General features: G+C 45.3%; 1 protein-coding gene across 1 annotated transcript in view; it reads right to left on the minus strand.

Moving 5' to 3' along the window:
- The window catches only part of ror1 (receptor tyrosine kinase-like orphan receptor 1), a 143,746-nt gene extending 124,597 nt beyond the window's left edge, over positions 1-19,149 (minus strand). Inside the window, exon 1 of the mRNA XM_086162370.1 lies at positions 18,802-19,149. Coding sequence (XP_086018496.1) covers positions 18,802-18,895 — 94 coding nt within the window. The 5' untranslated portion in view covers positions 18,896-19,149. The remainder of the gene's footprint in view (positions 1-18,801) is intronic.
- Between the last annotated feature and the right edge of the window lie 7,265 nt (positions 19,150-26,414).

The following is a 26,414-nucleotide window of genomic DNA, read 5'->3' on the forward strand; positions in this document are numbered from 1 at the left end:
GAAGCAGATCTTTCTTTGGACTCCTGATGTGATTTTAAGTGAGCCTTTTTCCTCGGCCCAGCTTTAACTGACCCCAGAATGGCTCGGCGGGGGGGAGGCCGCCGCTCGGTACTTCAGGCCCCAGCTTGGGGTTGACTTAACCTGCTCCCTGTGGCTTTTCCTTTTCCTGAAACAGGACTTGAGCTCCAGCAGAGCTGAAGTGGCCAACCACATCAAGGTGTTTGTGACAGATGACCGATTGAGGGTCTACTAAAAAAAAAGGGGCCTAGCCAACAATCAGATGCGGTGCTCAACCATGACCACAGCAGAGAAGCTACACGACATTACACTTTAGAGCAGGGGTGTCAAGCTCATTTTCACAGAGGGCCACACTGTAAAATAAATGTAATGACTTCTTAATGCTAAATAACTCCCAAATGTTTCATATGTATTTGCATAGATGGGAAAAAATAATGTTTTCTCTGTTACAAAGCTAGCTTTCACTGCTGCAGTGTTTTTGCGGCCATCGTAGTTTTGAATGGCTTTTAATTCTTGGACAATTTGTTGTTTTTCTGGAAGGTTAAGTTTAGCATACTTAGCTCCGTGTTTGGTGTCAAAAGGCCAACGTAGATTGTACTCTTTGATAACCAACACTGCCTCATAACACAAAATCACAAACATGTATTCACCTTTCCGTCTTTCTTGAAACAGCCTTCCATCTGCATCGACTTTTCTCTTCCTGGACATTTAGGGATCATTTGTATTTCTCAATTCCACTTGTTGAAAATGGCATTGATGTAGACTAACCGCAGTCTTATGGCGGGATGCCGTCACTTCACAGGTAACATGATCGGAAATGTAGTTTATACACGATGCATGTATTTGAATTATTTATTTTAAGGCAATTAGACATTTTACGATGTTCTTGTGGGCCACATAAAATGACATGATGGGCCACATTTGGCCCGCGGGCTTTGAGTTTGACACATGTGCATTAGTGGGATAAGACGTATCACCGACACCTCTAATGAATTTAACAAAATGACACCAATCAGGGGCAGCCTTCTTTTACATCCATCAAAACTGGACCCGGGCGAAAGAGCTCCATTCCTCGTGTCGGGCTGGAGTTTAATAACGTCTGGAACGAGATTAGAGAACATGCTTTTTGCTCCAATCCAATCTAAATTAATTTGCCAGCTGGGTCAGGCAGAGTGGAGCAGCGGCAGCGTAGCTGTCCGCCCCGCTCAGAGCAAGCAGAATTTTATACGATTGCAAACCGCAAAGCCAGGTGGTCATGCAGCGATGGGGGAGAGAACACAGGAGAGCGTGGAAAGAAGCCGGGGCCGCGAGGTAAAAAGGGCGCAATTTGGCGGGACAGATTAGATCCGATGGATAAGGCGAACAAAAGAAGGTAAGAGAGCGAGGGAAATGACTAACTTCGCTTGGTCTTGTTCACCTTATCCCCAGTGGACGGCTGCTGCGGGAAGGAGAAAGGGGAGATTTTTTCGAGGGGGGGGTTGCGAGGTTTGTCATGGAACACCTGCCTCCACTTAACCCCTCTGCCTTGCTTTCTGCTTGAGCTACTTCTTTCAGGCATCTCCTCGCCTCGCTCCCCTCGTGTAGCCAATCTTTCTCCTCATCATTCATGCTCAAGAGGATCCTGCAAGGACGGTCCGTCGTGGAGAACGGGAGTTTGGCGTTATCGATATTCGAACTGAACGCTTGTGACAAGAAGGTGCTGTTCGGGCCAATCCGGCTGAGAATCGGCACCCTCTGCCAAGACGGAAAAAGAAAAAAAAAGCGCTTTTCCATATGTTCCAGCCATTTAGCGCAAATAGCCTGCGTTTGAGATCCAGAAACTCATTCTCCTGAAAATGACGAGGCGGAACTTTTCTTCCATCCAAACACGGGGAACTTCGCCTCGCTTGTGACCGGCGCTGACAGCGATTAAAGGCCCGCTCCGGGTCAGGAATCGCCCATTGAACATTGAGGAGGACATGGGGTACCCCTATTCAGACTCACCTCGGGCATCAGCTCCCCTCCATCTCCTCCTTTCACCCCCATTTCCATGCCTCATAAAAGAGTCGCCCCTTACTTGTACTCTCGCTCATTCTCTTCGCTTCTCAAACGCCTCCTTCTTTACCCGCTGACTCACAGTGACATGTTACAACACAGCATCCAGAGTATTACTGATAGCCCTCTCCATCTCCCCTCGCTTCCTCTTCTTGCCCCCACCCACTTCTTTCCCATTCACCCCTCTTACCCCTTCACAGGCCTCTTCTCTCTCAAAGCCAGTCATGGATGGTAACTAAAGACGGAGGTGGAAACGCCGCAGTTAGCCCGCGGTTGTAAAGCTGGACCGTTAAGCGAGCTGCCCCCGGCTTCTGTTCGGCAACCGGAGAAGCCGGGGTGGGTTTCCACCCAGAGGGTCAGCAGCTCCAAAGGATGTCCTACAAAGGTACTTCCCTTCTCTTTCGATGCCCTGAATAACAATCAAGCGAGGCTGGGAGTGACAAAAACTACAAAAAAGGCAAAAGACTCAGCAAATTAGACAAACAGTACGTTCAACCTTATCTGTCTCCAGATGCGTTTACCTATCAGGACTCTGGATACGTCCACCGCCTCTGGCCTTCAGAATTAGCAACACGTTGACATGCTCTGGGCTAAGTCTGGCACGCCAGCTATTTAACCGCGGTATCTGCGCCACCTGCTGAGATAAAAACCCGGAATGCTTCTCGCCAAAGCGACCACCCAACAGAGAGCGGCGATTACAGAATCCTCGACAGTTCAAATCGCCGCCCGACGTCTTTGTGGGTGAAAAGGAGGCTTTTGAAAGATCGGACGGCAACTTAAAGACGAATCACCTGACCGTTGCTGAGAGGTAAATACATCCCAGCGGGTAATGTCACCCCTGACGGGTAACGTGATGTAATCGACGCTATTTTTAAATAACAATAGCTCCAGTGTTTCCTAGCCTTTTGACTCGTGGCGACTCATTAAACAGCCGTAGCTCACCTCACTGCGGGGCTTTATTATTCTAGGCTAAACTGTGCTAACAAGTTAATTGAATTCCGCAGTATTTACCCAAACAAGGGAAGCTAAGGTCAAAAGTGATGTTTAAACATGGGTAAGTTAAAGAATACATCCACTGGGATTACCCGGGTTTGCAGTTTACGGCTGTGTTTGCCCGCAGAGGCGGAGGGCAGGACCGAACGTTGGCGGTCGGGTGGGGTTTGGAGGAAGTGAAGCCAATCTGCACGGGCTAACGCTCAGATCCCAGCGGGGTCGTTTTCGTTTGATTCTTTTTCCGCTCTTTTAAGAAATTAGAGACCAACGTGCGGGCCGCTATCTGAGGGTGCGGGGACCCACTCCAGTTTTCACTAGTCTGCCTAACACCACCCAGACGAGTTGTGGGTGAATCATCTCAGACTCACACAGAGTGCAGACATGATGATTGAAGATTTAGACGATAAAACGACTGCTGGATAAGCTACATACCACAAAAGGCACTGCAAGAGGTGTAGCGGTTGGCGCTCGGTTAGCGCTTCCGCTACAGGAGGAAGGTCACCGGTTGGATTCCCACAGGAGGGCCTTCCTGTGTGGAGTCTCCATGTTCTCCCCACGTCTGCGTGGGGTTCCTCAGGGTTCGCCGGTTCTCAGACGTGTGAATGAGAGGGTGAATGGTTGGATGCGGCCCTGTGATTGGTCCAGGGTGAACCCAACTCCTGGCCCATGGACTACTGCTCCCCCGCGAACACGAGTGCAAGGTGAGCAGCGTAGAGAACGAATTATTGAAAAAATGAAGGAAAGAATGGGGGTAATGGGACAAACACACTGCAGATTCTGCAAAATAAAATAAATTGTACCTTCATGTCACAATCATGACCAGACATTAGATTATTGGATTTCTAATTTTTTTAAATCCTTGATGGTGGCACTCCACCCGCACCATTTTTATTTATTTTTTTTATTGTGACTGTTTCTGTTCTTATCCTTGTCATTTCCGTTGTCCGTTCTCATTCTTGCTGCTGAACCCTTTTTTTTCTTTTCTTCTTTTTCTTCAATTTTTTCTGCTGTCTATATATTTGTGGATGTTTTTTGCTTTTTTAATTGTCTGTCTATTTATATTATGTTCATATTTATTGATACTATAACTCAGACCTGGGGATTTTATGGCCCGCAGGCCACATCCGGCCTGTTTTTGTATTTTATTCAGCCCACCAAAACTATTTTCTTTGAATATTTTTTATCAATATTGAAATTTTTTTTTCATTTCATTTTGTCTGGATTTTTAAATACAAAATAATGTTGGTACATTTATATAATCTTTAATGATTTTAAAGTTGAAATAAAATGCCAACAAATTAAAAAATTTCAATTGCAATTTTCATTTTGTTCAATTTCCATAATACCTTGTTGGCCCGCAGGTGAAAATTAAAGATGAAATGTGGCCTGACGTCCAAAATAATTGCCCACCCCTGCTATAACTGTTACGCTGCTGTGACAAAAGAATTTCCCCTATGGGGGATCAATAAAGTATATCCTATCTTAGATGAACCACAGGAGGGTCCGACAGCGATGAAGATGTGCAGCTCAGGTGAGGCGGGACCGTCCGGGAAACCAGAATCCGCTCGCCGATCCTCCCACGTCTAGACACCGGGCCCGTTATTCTCCGAGTGGAAGACAGGAAGCGGACAGCATGTCATGGCCGCGCTGGGATCCTCCTCAGAGAAGCTCCCCTGCAGCTCCGTCTCTCCGGCCAAGGTCACCGCTGGTCACCGCAGGAAGTCAAAACTGCACGGATATTTGCCGCGCGGCTCCCTGTGTTTGTTCTGTCGCTGGGACTAACTCCACTTGTTTGCTTTACATTTCAAGCCTTTCATCTTGTTGGTTTTTCCCTCCCCTTCCTCCTCTCTCTCTCTCCGCCATGTGTTTTGAGTCGCGTTGTATGCTTTATGAGCGGCTCAGCGGCCGCCCGAGACAAAAAGCTGCTTTTCAGCTCCCGAGGCTGATATCTCCCGACTCCGCTCAGATAGCCGAAATATGTGGGCTCTTCTCACGGGGGCCAAGGTGAAAATGACTTTTCCTGCGCTCTCCTAATCTCGCCGTCTGAGGGCACGGAGCCGGTTATTTTTTCCTTTCCCGCGTGTTTTCGTAAAACCCTTCGTCCATGAATGTTGTTGACGAAACTGGATCGGCGCCATTTTTTTTCTCCAAATACACTGCATTTTTAGCAGCAATTTTTATTTACATTTTTTTTAATCCTCTTATCTGCTGTGCACGTGATTATTTTCCTTCATATCTTGTTTTTGGGCATTTTAATGCCGTGGGATCGCAAGAAAAATCTTCTCAATTCCTCTGTCTGTCTGGTACAGGTGGAGAAATCGAACGAAAAAAGAAAATCTGCACATATCTGCAACGCAATTGGGGATGGGTAATGGATCAAAAAAAAAGCTGACTATGTGGAGTTTTGAAAATATCCGCACACCAAAAACGCTCCAAAAAGAAAAAATATATTTTACATATAACACAAAAAACTTATTCTCGCATGTATGACGTTTCGAGCAATACACAGGCTCTTCTTCAGATGTGTGTGAACAAACCTGTTATTGTAGCGTCATTTTTAAAGAAAATGATCATTTTGTGTTTTTTTGCGCGCCTCTTGTTGGATGTATAGTTTCATTTTAACATTTTAACATTATTACATTATCTTCACTACTTTTCAAGAGTCAACGTGAGAAACTAATGCTTTATAACATTATTTTTTATATTTTTTTACACAATGTTTTACTTTTTTTTCTCTCTATAGCATTGAACATTTACATGGGGAATCAGATCAACATAGCAAATAAAGACAGCACTAAAATATGTAATGGATAATCCCATATGGACAACACGCGGACATACCTACAGACAAGGTTTAATATCAAATTCTTCATTTAATCCTTGTGGCGCTGGTGTGTCTAGATGTTTATCCAGAACAACTCCTGTTTTAGAAGGATGGGGTTTAGATCATCCTCACTTTACGACCTCTATCTCTGGACATTTCAAGGTCAAGACATTAAGTTTCGCTCCCTTGAAATGTACCGCTCCAGGGCTGGAGGTCATCTGATTTCTTACGGTGCTTGGCGATGCGGGTTCTCTGTTGTTTAAAAAACACAAAAAAATTGCATTTATTCTGTAAACACTGCACATTCTGTACATATGCACTTCTGCTTTTCGCACTTCTGACTGAATGCTAACCGCATTTCGTTACTCTGTATCCTTACATGTGAGATGACAATAAAATTGATTCTATTTCTGAGGAATATCCGATGTATCGCTCGAAACGTAGCTCATGTGAGAATAAGTCTTTTGTGTTCCATGTAAAATCATCTTTTTGGAGCAATTGTGGTGTGCAGCCCTTTTCAACACGTGGAGAAATCGCTAATAAAGCTGATTTTTTACCGAAAGCTGAACTGTCCCATTCCGCTTTCAGCTCAAAGCGGCTGCAGACGGCCACCTGCGAGGCTGCATTTTCACGCTTTCGTTTCTGAATGGATTCGATGGAGGCGTTTCACGGAAAAGCACGACTCTGGGTTCATCCTCGTGAGCAGGACGTGCAGCGTGCACGTCCTCTGACCACATGATCTCCACTTTTACACCCTGCACAAGAAGCCCAAACGACCACCGACTTCTCACAAATGTGCATCCTTCTGCACGTGCGTGCCAAAGAATGTAAACAGGTTGCTCGGTGAATCGCCTCTTTTCCGTGTGTGCGTGTTTGTGTTTGCGCGCTTTGCAATGTCTCTGAGAAACGAGGAATCGCGGCGGTTCTGCACCAGGTGAGTCTTCCAGAGGGCAGCTGGGAGTGTTTTCCCCTCATTTAGCAGTTCATGAAAAAATACCACAGGCTGCCAGATGTGACAGAGGGCACGCACCCTGCTCACACACTGTAAACACACACACACACATAAAATCTCACACTCCAAGGGAACCCAATCCATCCCAATGCGAATGTGTGTGTGTGGCAATGATTTACTGCATTCCAGCATAAGTCAGCGGCAGATCTCTATCAGGGGGAATGTCCGTCTCATTAAAATTAATGTCAGATGAAGTAAACGGAGGGTGAAGACATCAAAGGGTTGCTGAATAAATCTGGATTTAACTCACTGGAAGCCCATTTACATCCAGCGTTCAACTCTAAACCCCGGCGAAATTATACCTTAGAAGCCTGGAGGAATGTTTCCTATTTCATATTTTCTTCTATACGCTGTTTTCTCCCCGTTCTCGGACAGAGTGGACCTTGAGGAGACGCGCCGCGGACGCCCGTTTCCCCCCCTTTTGTCATTCCACGCGTATTATCACCGCATAAAACTGCAGGCTGCTAATTGCTTTCACATTACGGGGCAGCCGGCTGATCTCTGGTGGCGTTCCAGGACCACCGGCGTCGGGGGCGCCTCCGTGCAACACGTCCGTAGCAATGTGTTAGTCGCTTGCTGGTGATGGTTTTGCTGTGTTTGCAGCGGATATGCATCGACGTCATTTTGTCCCAAACACGTCTGCGGCCATGTTTTACAGACTCCCGACGCTCGCGAAGGAGGTTATTTGTGGCAATTAAGCGCGGAGGACAGTTTACGGGGCGTTGAACACACCGGTGATGAACCTCTGAACCTTCCCCGAGCTTAGCTGCTAACGCTGTGCTTCTTAATTATTTTCTGTTAAGAAAGAAGAAAACATTTCACGCCCACCCACCACCGCTCTCAGCTGTAACAATAAACTGTATTTATCTCTAAAATTGTTCTATGTGCACGTCTGCACAACAAAGAAAGAAATGTAAGTCAACTTGCAACAAAGAATAACTTTACAGTTATTTACTGTTTCCACATTTCATTTTTGGTATCATTATTTTGGCAGTATTTGAACATTTTTTTGTGAAGAAAATTAATCATATTGTAGGCTAAATAAAACTTAAACTAATTTTATAAAAAAAAAAATCAAAAGAAATCTGAGAAAAATACAATGCATAAAAACGAAAAAGAGATATGAACAATATATAATCTGCATAAACATGTGCATAAAGTGGCAATTACTGGAGCAATGCATCACCTGCGGCCAAATGAATGGATAGTCTAGTGAATAAAAAGACTTCTTGTTTTTTTAGACGTTATTTCAATGCTTTGCAAGCATTTTATAAAATAAGAAATCTCCTTTGCTTTCCTATTTTCAACCAGAAAAATAAAAGCAAGAGGCGGCAACTGTCTATAACGATGTTTCGCAGCAAATTTGCTGCACAGCAAATTTACCATCATTCAAGTATTTTCAATGGTGAGTACTGTAGAAAATAAAAATATAAATATATACGTAAATAAATACAGATATCAATAAATATAAAATTTGATATCTATCCATGAATAATTTTGATTTACTTTACATTTAATATGATTTGTAACATTTTTATTGTATTTCAATGTTTATTGTATGTTACAATTATCCAACAGTGTTTATTGTACCATAAAAAAGTGTGAGAGGCGTAATACACTTGATTGTGGATTGATATCAGTTTGCAGGAGGTTGGTAAAGGTTTGTCCCAAGAGAACATCTGAGCAGTGACCAGGATAGTACGGTGGACTCTCGCTACTTCTCAGATTTTTTTTGTAATTCAGTTCTCGCGATTTTTCCTTCTTTCTCCTCACTTAACAACCTATTCAGTACAACTTTGACCAACATTCACTGAACAAAAACATGGAGGAGATGGCTTGTCCGACATGACTCCAGGTGACATCGAGGGAAGAGGAAGAGAAGTGTCAAGAAGAGGAAGAAATTGAAGAAAACGGTCTCACGCTCCAAGGACTTGCAGCTATGACAAATGACCTGCAAAATATGTCGCAAGATCGAGGGCGACGATACAGATGGTTGGACGGCTTTTGTAGCTTGATGGCAGCGGCAGTTTATAAAACCAGAGGAAAAAAAGGAGAGGCATCAACTGCCTAGAATCGTGTTTCTGAAGGAGAAAAACACCAGGAAAGCAGAAGGCGCAGGCGAATGTAAATACCATCAAAATGATCACGTCTCAACTTAGCGGAAATACACTTTCCCGCGTAAGTCCCGCAAAATGTGACGGGACACTCTATTACCATTCATTAACATAACAGTCCTGGCTGGTTTACTGAAGTAGCTTTCGCAAAGCGAGATGATTGTTAGCAATATTCAGCACATTTTCACTGAAAATACTCACTTATGGGTTTTAATCAGGGTGTCATTTTTTTCAATGACGCCCTCATTTATTGGGCTAACACAGTAAACATACCGGTTTTCCCACTGTAATCACAGTGAATCCAAGTGCCACATACGTTTTGTCATATTTAGCTTTCAGTTGACTTTCATTTATCTTATTATCTTTCTTATCGTCCCTGTTACATATATTTCCATGGTTTCTCTTTGAGGGTGTGCATTTCATATTTCCTGTGTGTACACATGCTTGGTGCAAAGAAAAAAAAAAGTACACCATAGAGCATGAGCATTAGCATTAGCATGCATGCCTATATAGTAGCATTAGCTCTACGGGTGAAGGAACACTTGTTGCACCCCTTCCAACTTCTGGGATGAGAAGATGGAAGACCGCAACGACCAGAGGGACTGCTGAGCGTTTGCTGTGAAACATCTCATTGCTGTTCCACTTTATCTCATTTAAATGCTTATTAAGCGTCTTGGAAGGAAGCCGTCCATGGCTTCTCTTCGCGAGATATTCGTACACAGACAGAATCCACATTTGTTTGGACCGTCGCCCGAAAAGTTAAGAATCGCTGCTGAAGGCGCCCGTCTCACTCTGGAATGACCAACGGCCCGTTTCCAATCAGCCGTTCAACCAAGCAGATCGGGAATAATGAGCTCCGCTGCTTTTTCTGGGGAATCCCACCCCCGGTCGGACCCCCGGGCTGCTTCTATTTCCAGGAACAGTTGAAAACTTCCCAAAAGATGCCGTTTGGGAGCGGCGACGGGTTCTGCGCTCCTTTTTTTGAGTATCTCAGCTGCTTTTCCGCTCTGCCAGTTCCTTCGGCGTTGAAACGACAAACGGTTACTTTTGGATTTTAAGGAATCCTCGACGCGCATGAACGGGAGGGGGTTCGGAGGAGACAAAGAGGTAATGAGCTCTCGCGGGCGTAGCTTTGCCACGCAGAGGTTAAGCAAACAGGCGGTGGGATCACGCGGGCCTAAGCCTCTTACTCAGGCCCCTTTGGAGGAGAAGATCATTGCCTTCTGATGGAGGGGCGGGGAGCCTTCGCCGCTCCGACTGATGTCGCCGGCTGCGAGCTGCTTTAAGCCCGCTGTCAGTCAAGGAAAGGAAAATACGGACATTTCGGCCCTCTACTCCATCCACGACCCTCCTGGCGTCCATCGAACAGTAGCTAAGCTATCATCTCCGATGAGCAACGCCTCCCGCTACATGCAGAACATCACGGCGGCACAGAGTAGCAACACACTCCTTCACCCCGAGTGTGTGGAGGCGAGGTTTCGCAGCTGCTTTTCGACTACTTAACACTCAGCTCTGCTCTCAGCACACTTTCATTCATTCATTTATGCATTCATTCATCGTCTATCCGCATCCTGTTTATTTCTGTCGCTGCTATTGTCATTCCGTTTATGTTCTTATCCTTGTTATTGTTTTGGTTTTCTATTCTCACCCTTGCTGTTTTTTTCCTTTCTTTTTTTTCCTATCCTTGATGTTATTGTTGTTGTCTATTTATTTGTGGATGTCTTTTGCTATACTTTAATTGTCTATTCATATTTATTGTTACTATAATAGTTACACTGCTGTGACAAAAGATTTTTCCCTGTGGGAAATCTTATCTTATCATGTGTCCGTTCATTCACCATCGGTGCTCTTCCTGCACTGATACCGCTGCAAGTATTGCTGTTGTTTGCTTCCACTTGTGCACATTTATGCGGTTTATATATTGTTTCATAGCAATTTATTCTATGCTGATTTTATACAATGCTCAAAAAAATATGAACGGAACACTAAAATAACACATCCTCAGTGTGATGAATGATATATTCTTATGAAATACTTTGCTCTATTACATAGTTGAATGTGCTGACCACAAAATCACACAAAAATGATCAATGGAAATCACATGTATGAACCCATGGAGGTCTGGTTTTGGATTTTAACGTGGAAAAACACACTACAAGCTGATCCTACTGGGATGTAAAGTCCAAATGATTCAGTGCTGCTTCCGAAGTCGACAGTTTGATTTCACACAAGTGTGATTGACTTGGAGTTACATTATTTTTTGGAGCAGTATATATTGTTATGATAACTGTTTCTTGCACTATTCACTTTCTGCTATGAGTGGTTGAAACATCCCCACGATTAAGGAATATTCTATTCTGTCTTTCATCCCCCCAAACCAATTTTTTTTTCCACCCCTTCCTCTTCCCCTTCACCCTCTCGGGGAGCTGCAGGGTAACGCCGTTTCATTTCCTGCCCCGTTGAAATCAATGCTTTCAGAGAGAGAGAGAGACGGGGAAACAAGAGCGAGGTGCGAGACGACTGTTGGCATGTGGGACACGACCGCACCGGCGAGTAAACTCAAACCCGGGTCGGCTCCAAGTCCGTGTCAGCTTTGATAAACATCTACCGGGAAATTAAATAACTGTTCAAAGTGGATATATGAAAAACAGGGAGGCTGATTTAACTCAATTTTCCCCTCAGCACTCTTTTTTTTTCCCCTCAGAGAGGGAAAGGATTGGGAACAGCATTGGGTATCCCACGGGATAAATGCATGAATTCCTGGTCTGGTGGCGTCCGGACTGGTCCCCGGGGGGCTTCGATGGCAGGGTTGGAGCTGAACTCCAGAAGTGGAGAAGATACCAAGACGGATTCCTCCACGCTGACGCTTCGCTAACTGCTCTCACAGATGTTGAGATTTTTTTTTTGAACATGGCGGGAGGCTTATGAGGAGACCCTGCAGGTAGCACATGTGGACAGTCAAAGGTCACTGCTGTGTCCGGCCAGGCAGCTAGGATACAAGCACACACACACATACACACACACACGTGCACACACATGCACTCACACAGACACGTAAACAAGTCTGAGCACTATGGTGAAACCGTTCCACCAAAGTGGATTTACAGATCGTGGCGCGCAGTGGACGTGAGGCTACAAGTCGGCGCAAGAAGCAAAAGAGCCCGATCAGCTTCTGGGACCTTAGATATTCTTCTGAATGCAAAGAGTGACTGACAAGAGGTTTTTCTGGGGTTGGAGGACTGAGTGAATCAGCAGCGGGTCGGTCTGTGTTGGATTTTGGAGGGTTTATGCTGTTTGTTTGTTTAATGGCCTCCTCCTCCTCCTTGTTCCAAAGCATGTAAGACGAGACGTTGTCTGTAGAAGTTGGCTTGAGCGAGCGCCTTCTTCTTCTTCCTCCACTGGTTGGAGGTCAGTCAAGCCCCGTCTTCATGAATCGGGCCATAAGAATTAACACAAAAATTCGCAAGAAATCCCCCAAAACATTTAGCTTGATGCTTAGCCGCACACTGGCGCTAAGCATCACTCCCTCTCCATAGAAAGATGGGTTCCTCCATGAGTACAAAAACACAAAGGACCTTCACTGGACATAATAAAATGTCTCGGTGAACGTTTATATGCCTCTATGACATGAATGAGAGGCGTTCTCTGAGGATCTACAGCCTGGGAAGTTTCTCCCGAGTCCCAGTGGGCAACGTAAAATCACAGTTTCGCCCCAAAACACAACGGCTTATGCCTTTTTCCAGCTTCTGTACCAATGGCTGATTGGCCAGGACAATGACCAGCCCCGCCTGGAGAAACATATCACACCTACCCCCGAATTGGACATCAGCTTCAGTAAACCCCTGATAATGTACAGTGTAGTATAATGAAGTATAACTGTAAAGTACTGCCAGTTATTTTATTTGCATTTTATGAGTATTATTTGTTTTTAGGGATGACAGGAACGAAAGAGAGACAACAGGAAAAGATCACGTGCACAGAAGCTCTGAAGCGTGTCGGTGAAGAAGGAGACCCCCATCAAACACACGCACACACACACACACACTCCGCTGGAGCGAGACGGACTGAGAGGAGGAGGAGTGGGAGAACTTGAACTTCTCCACGTGAGAAGACACACCGGCAAATGAGCAAGCATCATGGATTATGCACACACACACACTTGTGCACGCACGTGCGCACACACACACACACACACACACACACACACACACACACACACACACACACACACACATTACTCTGCTTTTGTTTGAATCTCATTTGGAGAAACTAATCTTCAAACGGCAGAATTCCTCTGAGTGCGACGGTGAGATTACAGCTTCTGTGCCACTGATTGCAATTAAAGGACAAAGCGCGCGCACACACACACACACACAAACACACACACACACCTCTCCGCGTCCTGCACAAACACGGACGACATGCAGGATGCACGGGTTATAGGGGTCATCATCTCTGTCCTGCATCGGTGACACAGCACATGCAATACACTCCGTGTGTGTGTCTGCACGCGCGGACGTGTGTGTGTCTGTGTGTGTGTGTGTGTGTGTGTGTTTGACACATCGGTAGGACATTTTCTGAAACAAATAAGGAACAGTGAACATTTGCTGATAGTGGACTTAATAGGAAGATCAACAAAAGTATTTCGAATGAGGTACTCTTAGCAGTCATAAGAGTAGTAGTTGTGGTCAAGGAGCAGGTGGAAACCACAAGGCTGGACTGACACCGAGAAGAAACCAAAAGAGCCACATCTCCATTTCCATGGATGCATCAGATCAGACGTGGTTCGTCTGCAGTCCTGCTCTGCTCTGCTCAGCCGCTATCATGACGAAATACTTTAAGAAATTACTAAGACACAATCACAACCACGTGACTTGAATACAATCCTCTGTCCTTCTATCTCCGGGCTTCCTGGATCAATCCAGAGGCGCCCAACTGCCAGAAGGTATTTATTCCTAAAAATGATCGATAACCGCTTCATTTTTTTGTTGAAAAGGGCCGGAAGGAATGAAGCGGGGAGCCTAAATGTCAGCCCTCCTCGACTTCACGTCAGGAATGTGTGCGCTGACGGGGCCCCTCCGGCCCCGCCAAGCCCGCCGGGGCCCCTTGGATCTCCTCCATCCAGACTCCAGGACGGAGCCGCGGCTCCTCAGCTATCGGCTCTCGCCAAGAGCTGCTGTCATACAGCCGGACAAGTGAAGGAGCTTCTCCACAGACAGGGAGTGTGTGTGTGTGTGTGTGTGTGTGTGAGGTCATATGGCCTGGACATCAACCAAACACTGGGAGGTTGCAAACATCTGCGCAGTGACAGGAGGGGACTGGAGGTCCAGCGGATGGTGTGGAGGTGTGAGCTCAATGGAAGGAGGTGGAGGTCAACAATGTTCAAAAATATTAATTCATTCATTCATTATTTACCTCCTGTCACTGGGCGAGAGGCAGGGTTCACTTCGGACCAGAGCCATACGACCATTCACCCTCTCATTCACTTGTCTTGTAGAGAAATTCAGCATTCACCCTCTCATTCATTCCCCATAGACGGACATATAGCCATTCACCCTCTCATTCACTTGTACATTAGAGATATTAAACAATTCACCCTTTCATTCAAACACCATATACGGGCATAGGACCATTCATCCTCTCATTCATCATCCTTGAGAGAAATTCAGCCATTCACCCTCTCATTCACTTGTACATTAGAGACATACAACAATTCACCCTTTCAATCAAACACCATATATGGGCATACGACCACTCATCCTCTCATTCACACAGCACATATGGGCATAGGACCATTCATCCTCTCATTCACTCGTCCTTGAGAGAAATTCGGCCATTCACCCTCTCATTCACACGCCATATAGACAAACAACCATTCACTCTGTCATTTGGGTCTCCAGTGAACGTCCTGCATGTGTTTGGACAGTGGGAGGAACCCACGCAGACACATGGAGACGCCACATAGGAATGCCTCCTGTGGGAATCCAACTAGCGACCCTCTGGCTGAGATGTGGAAGCGCTAACCGCTGCACCGCCGTGTCGCCCTTGTAAGAAACGACTTGGAAGGAGAATTCATCCAGCGGGAAGTGGATGATATGTAGAAGCAGCACATTGCAAAAGCTTTAAATTATATACCCATCTATATAAAGTCCAAGCAGTGATACAACAGGAAGTCACAGAGTACACATAACAAGAGGCACAAAACGAATCCCGAGTATTTAAAAAACGGGAAGAAAGTGACCGGTAATTCATCCTTTTGCCGATAAAATATCTCTGCGTATTCGAGCCGACACGCAGGAAGTTTAGAAACTCAGTTTGGGAACCCCGCGTTGCAGGACACCCCTTAAAACGGCAGAGGAAAGAGTCACCTCGCCCGCGTTACGTGCGGTTTCCTTATTTTTTGTGTAATGCGGCTGGTGTGATTTGTCTTCCAGACGGCGGCGGTGAGGAATCAACAGCCTGTGTGGAGCGGCGGTGCGTCTGGACATAAAACAGAGAAAATCCGTCTCCTCGTTTTTGCTCAGAGCTAAAATGGCGCTGAGCGCCCTCGGCCCCGTCCGGCCCGCCCTGCTGGTAAAACCATACCAGTGCCACCACATCGTCCGCTTTCCTTTTTTTTCCCTCCCCTTAATCCGGTGGCGCGTTTCCCCGAAAAAACCGAGGCCTCCCCAACACACACACACACACACACACACACACACACACACACACACACACACACACTGACCTCCTGTGCAGACAGTGAAATTGCAGGAAAGGAGTTTTTCACGCTTGGCTACAGTAAGGTTTGGTAGGAACTTTATCAAAACCTCTCCAGCAAACGGGGGGTTAGTTTTAGACGCCTGATTAAAACTCCCGCTCCTCCGAGAATCACCGACCGCCGAAAAATAAACGTGAGGCCGATTTGAGGCAATCAAGCCCGCTCCTCTGCCTGCGTTATGTAAATACAGGAAATTTGCAGTTCCCGCTGCGACGGCGAGCATCCGAGAGGCTGGGATCCGCGACGGCCTCGCCAGGATTCCTCTGCCGACCGAGCGCTGACGACACATCACCCGGACATTCCAGCCCGCCGCCTCATGGAAAGCAAGCGTGCCGCCCGGCGACACGTGGGGAGGAAACTTCATGACTCGGGAATTCCGCGATAATCAATATGGATAAATGGAGCTCCGGGAAAAATGACTTCTGGGGTGGATCTGGATCCACGGAGGGAAAGCTGGCGGGTTTCTGGTTCAGGGGTGAGACGATGGAAGGTATCAACTTATTATCCCCCAAAATTCATTCATTCATTCATTCATTCATTCATTCATCATTACCTGCAGCGCTTATTCTGCAGTCAGGGTCATAGCTCAGCATCTCAGCTGTGATTGTACGAAAACGGGGGTTCACCCTGGACCAATCGCAGGGCCACTTATAGACACATCCAACCATTCACACCTCTGGACAATGTGCTTGGACTTTGTGAGGGACCCCACATAGACATGGAGACTCCACACAGGAAAGGACCCTCTGGCTGAGGTGGAAGCTCCAAACAAAGGGTTGACTTTTGAACATCGCAATAGAGGAGGCTGCACCGAGAAGATCGACCGATCACAAGTGACTCCAGAAAGAGGCAGGTTTGTGCAGATCCAGTTGCTGACGCCTCCATCTCCTCCGGTCTGGATGCAGAGGACATGAAGCAGTTCAGATGTCCTCCTCAGCAGCATGGAGAGCAGACTCCTGCTGGTCTCGAGGTCCAAGCGACTTTCATCCCGCCATGAAAACCCGGATGAGCTTTATCGCCTCCCCGAGTGTCTTAAAAAGCAAGAGCCCATTCCAAACGGACCTCTGAGAGGACCTTCTCTGCCCCGGGTCAGGAACGGAGTCGGAAAACGCTGCTGTCGATTTGTTTTTACGAGCGTGTCGTGGATTATTACCACGCGGCTTCAGGGGACGGAACGGCGCCGGGCGGAGGCCAAGACACATCGGAATTCCACCGAGAAACCGACTTGTGAAGCCGCTGAGAGGAGGCTGAGCGCGGATGAGATCACGATACAAATGGAGAGGCGGGTGAGGAACCCCAGCACCTCCAGGAGAACATGTAAACACAGGTCTCCACGTCACCGGGGAAACACAAACCCATTATCCACCTCCGCAACCCACCGGCCTCGCACTCGCTGCTCTCTGGAGTTGCTATCAAGCTTCGGTGCACCAACACACAACAAACAAACTCACAGGCTTTCTGTGTCGTAGCTTAGCGGTGGTCGTGCTACTCCGCGTTGTTTACATCTTTTAGCGTTGGGTTCTACTCTTATATATATCCACTCTTATGTACTTTTTTTTCAGTAGGTTATCCCCCATGATGGCTCCCACAAAACCGCTATCGCTAGTGGTGCTAAGAAGTTTAGAATTACAATCGATCCAAAGAAGGAAATAATAGCTAAAGGTGAGAGCGGTGTTGGGGTTGCAGATTTCTCCGACCATGACAACACAGCTAAGCCAACCATAAGTACCATCCTGAAGGACAAAGACGCGATAAAGACGGCTAATGTGGCTAAGGGGGTAAATTCATTAACAAAGCAAAGCTATTGTTAGTTTGGATTCATAGCAGACGGCTAGCTGGAGATAGCGTAAGCGCAGGTCTTAAATAAAAGAATGCCTGACTTTTGCTGATTTAGCAAAGGAAACGGCGAGTACAACTGCTAGCAAGAGGAGAAAGAACAGCAGAAACACAGCAATCAGGGTCGCTTCAATTCCTTTTTGTATTTTTGCCACGAATAAAGGATTCAGAAAGCACAGTTTGTTTTTGGGGCTAAAGGACGGATCAACAGGGTTTGCATGGATTTCAAACGGGGAAACATTGTTAGGGTTCGCCAGCATTTCGGTTCGGGAACGAAGTCAAAGACGAATTAAAATCGTAAGCCGAGGTTCGGCTGTACAACCGCTCTCCCTCTCATACGTCGGTTGTATCTCCTCTGCCTCCCGGAGATCTCATGTTTTTCAGCTCCACAGCTCCATCTCGGCCCTCACCGCTGGTCCGAACCTTCTCCGGGAGGTTTCCGGACGTCTTCCAGAAACACGGCCGACTTCGCTTCCGTTAGCAGCCAATCGGCCACCTCAGAAGGTCTCGCCCAACATCTTGGCCCGGGAGGAGGAGGCTTGGTCAAAGTGAGAAGAACAGAAGGACAGACAGCCACGAGAAGCCCCGAGATGATTTACGTCTCTTCTTCCAGGGAGGGAGGAAGATCAGAACTGCTCATCAAGGAACCGGAGCAACGTCAAAACAACTCAACTGCTTCTAACCTGGACTGAAAACCTCCTATTGTTCTTCCCAACAGGTCCAGCTTAGAACGCACAGCCTTCCAAGGGCCTCCATGTGGCCCTTATCGCATTTCCTTCACCGCCAACGTCAAATCCAGCCGCTGTTTGCCTTCTAGATTACAATTTAGGTTTCCTTTATCTTTAAATGAGCTTTAATTGCTGGAGAGGGTTGGTGGCTGCCCAGCTGAGAGCCTCTCATTGAGGGTCGGGGAGGGGGCCCTCAGCATGACAATGGGGCCAAATCCAAAGATCACGGGTGGGGGTGGGAGGGAGTGGAGGCGTGTGGACGGCAAACAGACATGGAGAAGGCGAGATGATACCAGAGCTTCTCAGCAAACAGACAGACAAACACAAAACGCTTGATCATGGAGGTCCTGTCCATCCTTTTACGCATGGATGGGAGAGGGCTTTACGCGTGTGTATGTGTGTGTGAGTGTGTGTGTGTGTGTGTGTGTGTGTGTGTGTGTGTGTGTGCGTGTGTGTGTGTGTGTGTGTGTGTGTGGACTCACCGGACGCGCTCAGGTCTCGGACACCTTGGAGGAGCAGGACGGTCCACAGGACGCAGGCCGGACGCCGCCTCGCCGCTACCAAACTCGGATACATTCCTGCCGCCGCGCCGCTGCGGACATCCACCGCGCTCCCAGCTCCTCCGGAGGTGGGGGGGGAAAATGACAAAAAAAAAATCTTCTTTTCCACTGCTTGTGAAAAAAATATATATATTTGTCTCTTACTTTTACGCGCACATAAACTTATCCGTAGGGGGGAAAAGATGAGAGTTTGTGAAGAAGGTGCTTCAGTCTGCTGCGTTCACGGTCCTCCCTCCCTCTCCCTCTCTCTCTCTCTCACTCTGTCTCTCTCTCTCTTTGCTTGCAATCCTTCCTGCAAACCTCACTGGAAGTCCCGCGGCCACAGGAACCGCGTGGACCCGAGGCGCGCCGCGTCGCCACCCCGCGTCCGCCGCGCGTAACGACCGGCGATGCGTTCAAAGACCGGAGCGGACCGTGGGAGATAATCTAGCGGCGGCGGTGCGTTCAGGGAACGCGTTCAGGGACGAAAAATTAACTGATATGCTAAAGATACCGTCGTCGATTTTAAAGGTGGAAATCACCGTGAAGTACGTGGTTTTCGGCGTGGGTTTGTGCGGGGTAAAACATGTCAAATTAAACTTTTAACCAAAATATAAATATGTATCAATATAATCCTATGGATGTATTTGATCAATATCCAATCACAGTGGCGAACCCTAAGTGTCTGATTATCGGTAAATGATGGATGGATATATATTAATATTATTTTTTATAGTTTTTTAAATTCATATCTGTTATTATGTTCTAATTATATGTGTGTATATATATATACATACAGACACACATCTCTATTTTTTTTATTCAATATTCAGAGTGTTTATTGTCATGCTTTAAGCCTGGGAAGGTGCATTCCTGTACAATAAAATTCTAACTTTGCTGTCTGTGGTGCATCCAGATTATCATTGATAAATACCTGTAAATAAACAGTGAAACGATGTAAACAGTTAACAGAAATGCAAACAGTGTTGGCAACGTCAACAGTTTTGACATGTGCGAGTTGAATGCAGCTTTAAATAAGCGACTCAAATTGCAGATGCAGCTTGTACAGTGTATATATATATAATTTAATAACTATGTATATCTGGAGTAAAGTTCCTTCTTATCATATATGTATACATATATATAAATTATATATAGATGCATATAAATTGAGTAAAGTACTCTTCATTTACACATATATATATATTCTTCTTCTATGTGTACATATATATAAAGTTCCCTTATTGTTTACATATGTATATATACATATATGAAGATTATGCTATATATATATGGAGTAAAGTTCCCTCTTATGTATATATGTACATTTCAAAAAATTATATAGATACATACATACATATATATATAGTATATAGAATTGTATATATATATGGAGTAAAGTTCCCTTATTGTCTATATTTACACACACACACACATATATATATATATATTGTATGTCGCACGTCGTTCTTCTTCACCCTTTTTTTTTTACAATCGCGTTTTCAGCCGGTACGAGATGACAGGAAGCAGGCTTGGAGGCAGCAGACATGAAGATGTGGAGGTTCCTCTTTTAGGAAGGACATCTGGAGATGAAGTCACACTGTGATGGAGAAGATCTGGGTAGAAGGATGCTGAGGTTGGAGGTCTTGAGGAAGACCAGAGAGGAAGTAAGTAGGAGTGAGAGGAGGAGGTCTGATGGAGGCAGATGATGGTCAGAGTGAAAGAAAAAGAAGATTCGGGACTCAAAAGCTTCACACCTTCAGTTTTGGAGAAGAAAACAAACATCTGAATCCTCCACTCGTCTCCCGTCAGGGTGAAGCGGCAGGAAAACAAGTGGAAAAGCAGGTTTGGGACTGAAGGGGATTCAAATCAGGGAAGAAAACCTCAATATATCAGCGACAACCTTAAATATAAACGCCCCGATTTTATTGGGAATCCCCCGAGCATAAAGTTTTACGGTAAAGGCGGGAATATGGTGACAGGGAAACGCATGACTTACGAGCGGGTTCTGACAAACAACCCCGAGGGACCGGGAGGAGGCGGCAAACACGCTTTAAAACGGGAAACGGGTCACTCATAAAATGAAATAAAATGATATAAGATTACATAATATAAAATGAAATAGAATAGAATGAAAAAATAAATGTAAAAAATGACATAATATAACATGGTATAAAATAAAATAATATGACAGAAAATAAAATGACATAACATAAAAAAATACCATTACGTATCATGGCGTTAAATAAAATGAAAAAAAATGAATAAAATACATTTACATAACAACACATAAAATAAAATTACATAACAAAATGAAATAAAATTACATAACATTCCTTAAAATAAATAAAAAATACAATAACATAAAAAGCAAAATTAAATGAAATAAAATGGAATAACATGACGTAAAATAAAATAAAAAATCTAAAACAAAATAAATAAAATAAAACAAAATTACATAACATAACATAAAATAAAATAACATAACATAAATTTACATTGAATGAAATAAAATACAAAATTCAATTACATAAAACAATATAAAAAATTAAATGAAATAAAATTGCATAATGTAAAAGAAAAGAAAAGAAAAGAAAAGAAAAGAAAAGAAAAGACAAGAAAAGAAAAGAAAAGAAAAGAAAAGAAAAGAAAAGAAAAGAAAATGGCACAACATATAACATAAAAAAATAAAAATAAAATGGCATACTATAATGTAACGTAGCGTAACCCAGAGTACCTCCAGAAGGTCTCGGGAGGAGCGGGTTCCATCTGCAGAGGCCAGAAGCTCCTTCGGCGACACCTCCTTCACCCCGAGTGTGTGAAGGACAGATTGGCAGGTCTCTACTGTGGATATACAACTACATATCTGTTCTCCTCATCATCACATCTTTGCAACATCCATGACAGGAGATGAAAAGGTCGTCCTTCAGATCTATCGATGCTTTTGGTCAGAACACTTCGGAGGAAGGGTCCAGCTGGAGTTTGGTTCCAGGAAGTAGCCTCCTCCAGGCCTCTTCTGCATTCTCACAGGCAGTGAGGGACCACAGAAACAAAGCGCACTCTCAAATAGAAACCAGCAGAGAATCATGGACTATCAGATGTTTGGAGCGTTTTTATCTTCTCCCTGAGAACCTAGTTAGCCGTTAGCTAACTCTGGACTTATTTTGGTCAAAAATGTAGATGTTCCTCTGAAGCACAGCAGGTCAGTGAAGGTGTGTTTGCTTGTACAGGTGTGTGTGTGTGTGTGACTCCCCAATGAGAAGACCTCGGATTGCTGACGCCGGGCTGTTTTATTCTTCTCCTTAATGCGGATGGACTCTCAGTCGAAGTGGATATGATTATTCAAATTGCAACCATGCGTGGAGAACGTCGCCTCACTTCCACAGTGGACCCCCCCCCCCTCCCGAGCCCTTCTTCTTCTTCTTCTTTCTTCTTCTTCTTGTTCTTCCTCTTCTTCATCTTCTCTTCCCCTCCCCGTCCACGGACAAGGAGGCTCTTTGTTGCGAAGCTGGCAGCGCCGTTTCGCTCAATAAAAGAGAACGAGGGGGACAAGGGTGATGATGGCCTTCCAGAACTCTCCGCGGATCTTATCACACATCCTTCAAAACCTCAAATGACTTCACACACAAGCGTGTTCGTCTTATTTCCCCGGTTTCCCGCCGTAAATACGTTAGCGCTGCCATCCATCACCCGCCCCGAGAACTTTCCATCTCGGTTAAAGCATCGTTGTTTGGCCCGCCTGCGTCCTCCACACACCTACTACTGTCCAACCCCCAGTTTAATTACCAGCCAATCTGTGTGTATGTGTGTGTGTGAGTGTGTGTGTGTGTGTGTGTGTGTGATCATGGAAAACAGGGACCTGGAGAAACCTACTGGAGCAGAATCAACCACAGCAACGGTTTCTGAGTAGTCTGGCAGATGTTTGTGTGTGTGTGTGTGTGTGTGTGTGTGTGTGTGTGTGTGTGTCCACAGATCTGGTCCTCCTGATGCCTTGAGAGGACGCTTTGTGCTCGTATCTCCAGGATTGGATTGGAGACGTGATGGTGTTCCAGAGGTGACGAGGAACGTCAAACCAGAGATTCACTGTGTGTGTCAACTCATTCCCGCACTGTAATGGGCTTCATGTGTGTGTATGTGTGTGTGTGTGTGTGTGTGAAGGCATGAACGTCTTGTCCCCCCCACAGTCTCAAAGCTTTCGCGGTTACGAGGTGAATTTCTGAGAAGGCCACGAAACCCCAAGGCGAGCCGACGGAGGAGCGTTTAGCGCACTATGCTGGAACAATGAGGGGTTACGCCGTGCAGCATTTTAATGTGACCTAGGAGTTCTTTTCAGCTCCAGACTGATCCCACCACAACGCACCACCAAGCACCATGGGAAATCATCCCTGCCGGCAGCTATCAGGCTGTATTACTCCTCACTCTGAGTGCCAGACACTCAAGAGTGTCTTCTTTGCAATAAATGTTTTGCTGTGCAACAACCCCTACTTATTACACGTAATATAAATGTATATACGTTCTACATTTTTTATATTTTTTTACATACCTTAACTTTCTTTTTATTTATTTGTTTTAATCTTTACTTTTATTTTTATTTTTACCATTCGTTATTTCTATTTTATTTTTGATACTGTTATTTTTATTTTTAAATAGAGTTCTATTCAGATTCTTCCCCACTTGACTCTGTAGCGGAAGCTACCTTCAACAAAAATCAATTTCCCCCCTTGGGAATCAATAAAGTATTCTGATTGTGATTCAAGGAGCTCTTTTAACACGATCGTGCTCCGCAGCCATCTTTGCTTCTCCGTGTCAGACCTGATTATTATTTTTTTATTAGCGGATTGTTCCGGGCATGATAATGCCAGATTGTACTGCACTGATGCAACTGCAATTTTATTTTCCCCCCATCCCGAACCCCCCGGCCTTCCCCGCAGGGCCTCCAAATATGCAACGCTGTGGGGAGCGGGAAAGATAATTACTTGCAGTTGAACAAGTGTCAAACAGAATGCTCAACTGGGCCACTATTTGCTTTTCTATTGTTTGTGTTTTGTTTATGGAGGCGGCGGGAGGACACAAGGGTTTGCCGCTTTGGGTTAAAAGCAGATGAAACGTAACTTTTTCTTCTTCCTCGCCTCCTTCATCTGGGGCGACCCTGAGGAGAAGAATCCGGCCTCCGTCCCGTCGTCGTTCCCCTTGAGACGGGCTGTGTGGTCAGAAGACGTCTTCAAGCGTGTCATCCCGCCGGTGAGCGGCCTCGCACATCATCCCGCGGCGCCGGGCCTGGAAAATGGAGAGCGAAAAAGACCGGGGGGGGGGGGGGGGGTGGATGACTCATGCTGGGACTCCACAACTGTCTTTTTTTTGTTTTGTAAGATTCGCTCAGGGAGTGATTCATGGAGCATTATCTCTCCAGCGTCGGCTGCTTCTCGTGCAAACTCAAAGTAAGCTTTTTGTCAATTTCTCCGCATGGACTGGGCATGCAGAGGAATCCAGAAGACGTTTCTCACAATCCCAGGGAGGCATGAAATTCAAATAATAATAATAATAATAATAATAAAGTGCAAGGAGAGTGCACTGAAGAAACTGTCGTACATCATGAGCAACCCTGACCGCCCCCTCGACCTCACACTGGATAGACAACGGAGCAACTTCTTCGGCAGACAGTTACAGCTCTGTTGTCCAACGGAAAGATGTGGGAAATCTTTCCTAGTTCATGTCATAAACCTGTACAATAACTCACTCTAATCAGTAACTGTGCTATTTCACATTGCCAATTTGCTGATACTAATATTCCGGTATGTTAGTAAATATGAGGGACTTTTTTAAATATTATACTGGATAGAGTTCATTTATTTGTTTATTTCTTTTTTATTTATTTTCTTGCTTCTGCAGCGAAACAATTTCCCAAGCATGGGGTCATTAAAGTACATCTCATTTCATTTTTTCATCAAATTAGCAGTGAAGTGTACTGTTACATTAACCAATAAACACTAAACTATTAAGTATAAAGAGCACACAAATCTTCTTTTCCTTTGGGCTTTTCCCTTCAGGGGTCACCACAGTGAATCAGCCCTCTCCGTCTAACCCTATTTTCTGTGTCCTCCTCTTTCACACGAACTAACTTTATATTCTCTCGCACTATGCCCAACAATCCTGTCTTTGGTCTACCTCTAGACCTCCTGTCTGGCAGCTCCACCTTCAGCAATCTTCTATCCAGATCTTCACCATCTCAGTCATCACTTTGTCCCGATCATACATGTCCTGCACCCCAGTGACAAATTCTTCTTCTCCTTTGGACTTTTCCCCATCAGGGGTTGCCACAGCAAAGCAACCTACTCCATCTAACCCTATTTTCTGCATTTTCCGCTCTCACACCAACTAACTTCATATTCTTTCTCACTATGTCCAACAATCTTCTCTTTGGCCTTCCTCTACAACTCCTGCCTGGCAGCTCCACCTTCAGCAACCTTCTACCCAGACCTCCACCATGGTTTGGTCATGAACACTCCTCTGTTCATGTCCAAACCATCTCAGTCATCATTTTGAATGAATGAATGAATGAATGAATGAATGAATGAATGAATGAATTTTATTTAAGGACAGACAGTACAGTGCCATTAAACATTTTGTCTCAGTCATACATGTCCTGCACTCATGTGACAAATTCTTCTTTTCCTTTGGACTTTTCGATTTGGGGGTCTCCACTGCGAATCAACCATCTCCATCTAAGCCCATTCTCTGTATCCTCCTCTCTCACACCCACTGCCGTCATATCCTCTCTCAGTACGTCCATCAATCTTCCCTTTGTTCTTACTCTAGACCTCCAATTCCAGCATCCCTCTACCAATATCTTCACAATCCCTCCTCTATACATGACCCAACCATCTCAATCTAGCTTCTTTGACCTCCTCTCCATAACATCTAACATGTTCCATCCCTCTGATAGACTCATTCCTGATCCTATCCATCCTGGTCACTCCCAAAGAGATGGTCACTCACCATCTTCGTCACTGCCTTCTGGTCAAATTCAAGCGCAGATACAGAATGATATTTGACAACATGACAGGGTAGCAGCAGAGGTGTTTTGTTTTTTTTCTAGTACAATTTGGCACAGGGGAGTCAAACTCATTTTGGTCCAATTTCAACATCACTATGTCACAGTTCTGTCTTCTCATTTCTTTCTTGTATTTTTTGCCATGGTGAGTCTCATAGTGAGCAGGTACATTTCTAACGATAAGTTAAAATGCTATTTACAGACCCAGAAGCTGCATGCTGCCATCTGCTGTAAGTTCTGAGTCACATAGTTGTGCCATGTTACTAACACTGACTAACACCCCCCCCCCCCCCCCAGCAGGTAATACAGGAACTGCATTTTTTGTTTAAAAAAAGTACATGATTTTTATGTATTTTTTCAAATTGTAGATTTATTGCATGGACTGGATTGAACCCCCGGGTGGGTCGGCACCGGCCCACGGGCCGTACATTTGACACCCTGGTTTAGTGCAAAGGTCAGTAAGTGCCATTGTGGTATCTGTTGCAATAGCAGCACGATAAGAAAA

Source organism: Fistularia commersonii, chromosome 16 (assembly GCF_037954325.1).
Source record: "Fistularia commersonii isolate RoL2024-O1a breed Wild chromosome 16, RoL_Fcom_v1.0, whole genome shotgun sequence".
Taxonomy (NCBI): Eukaryota; Metazoa; Chordata; class Actinopteri; order Syngnathiformes; family Fistulariidae; genus Fistularia; species Fistularia commersonii.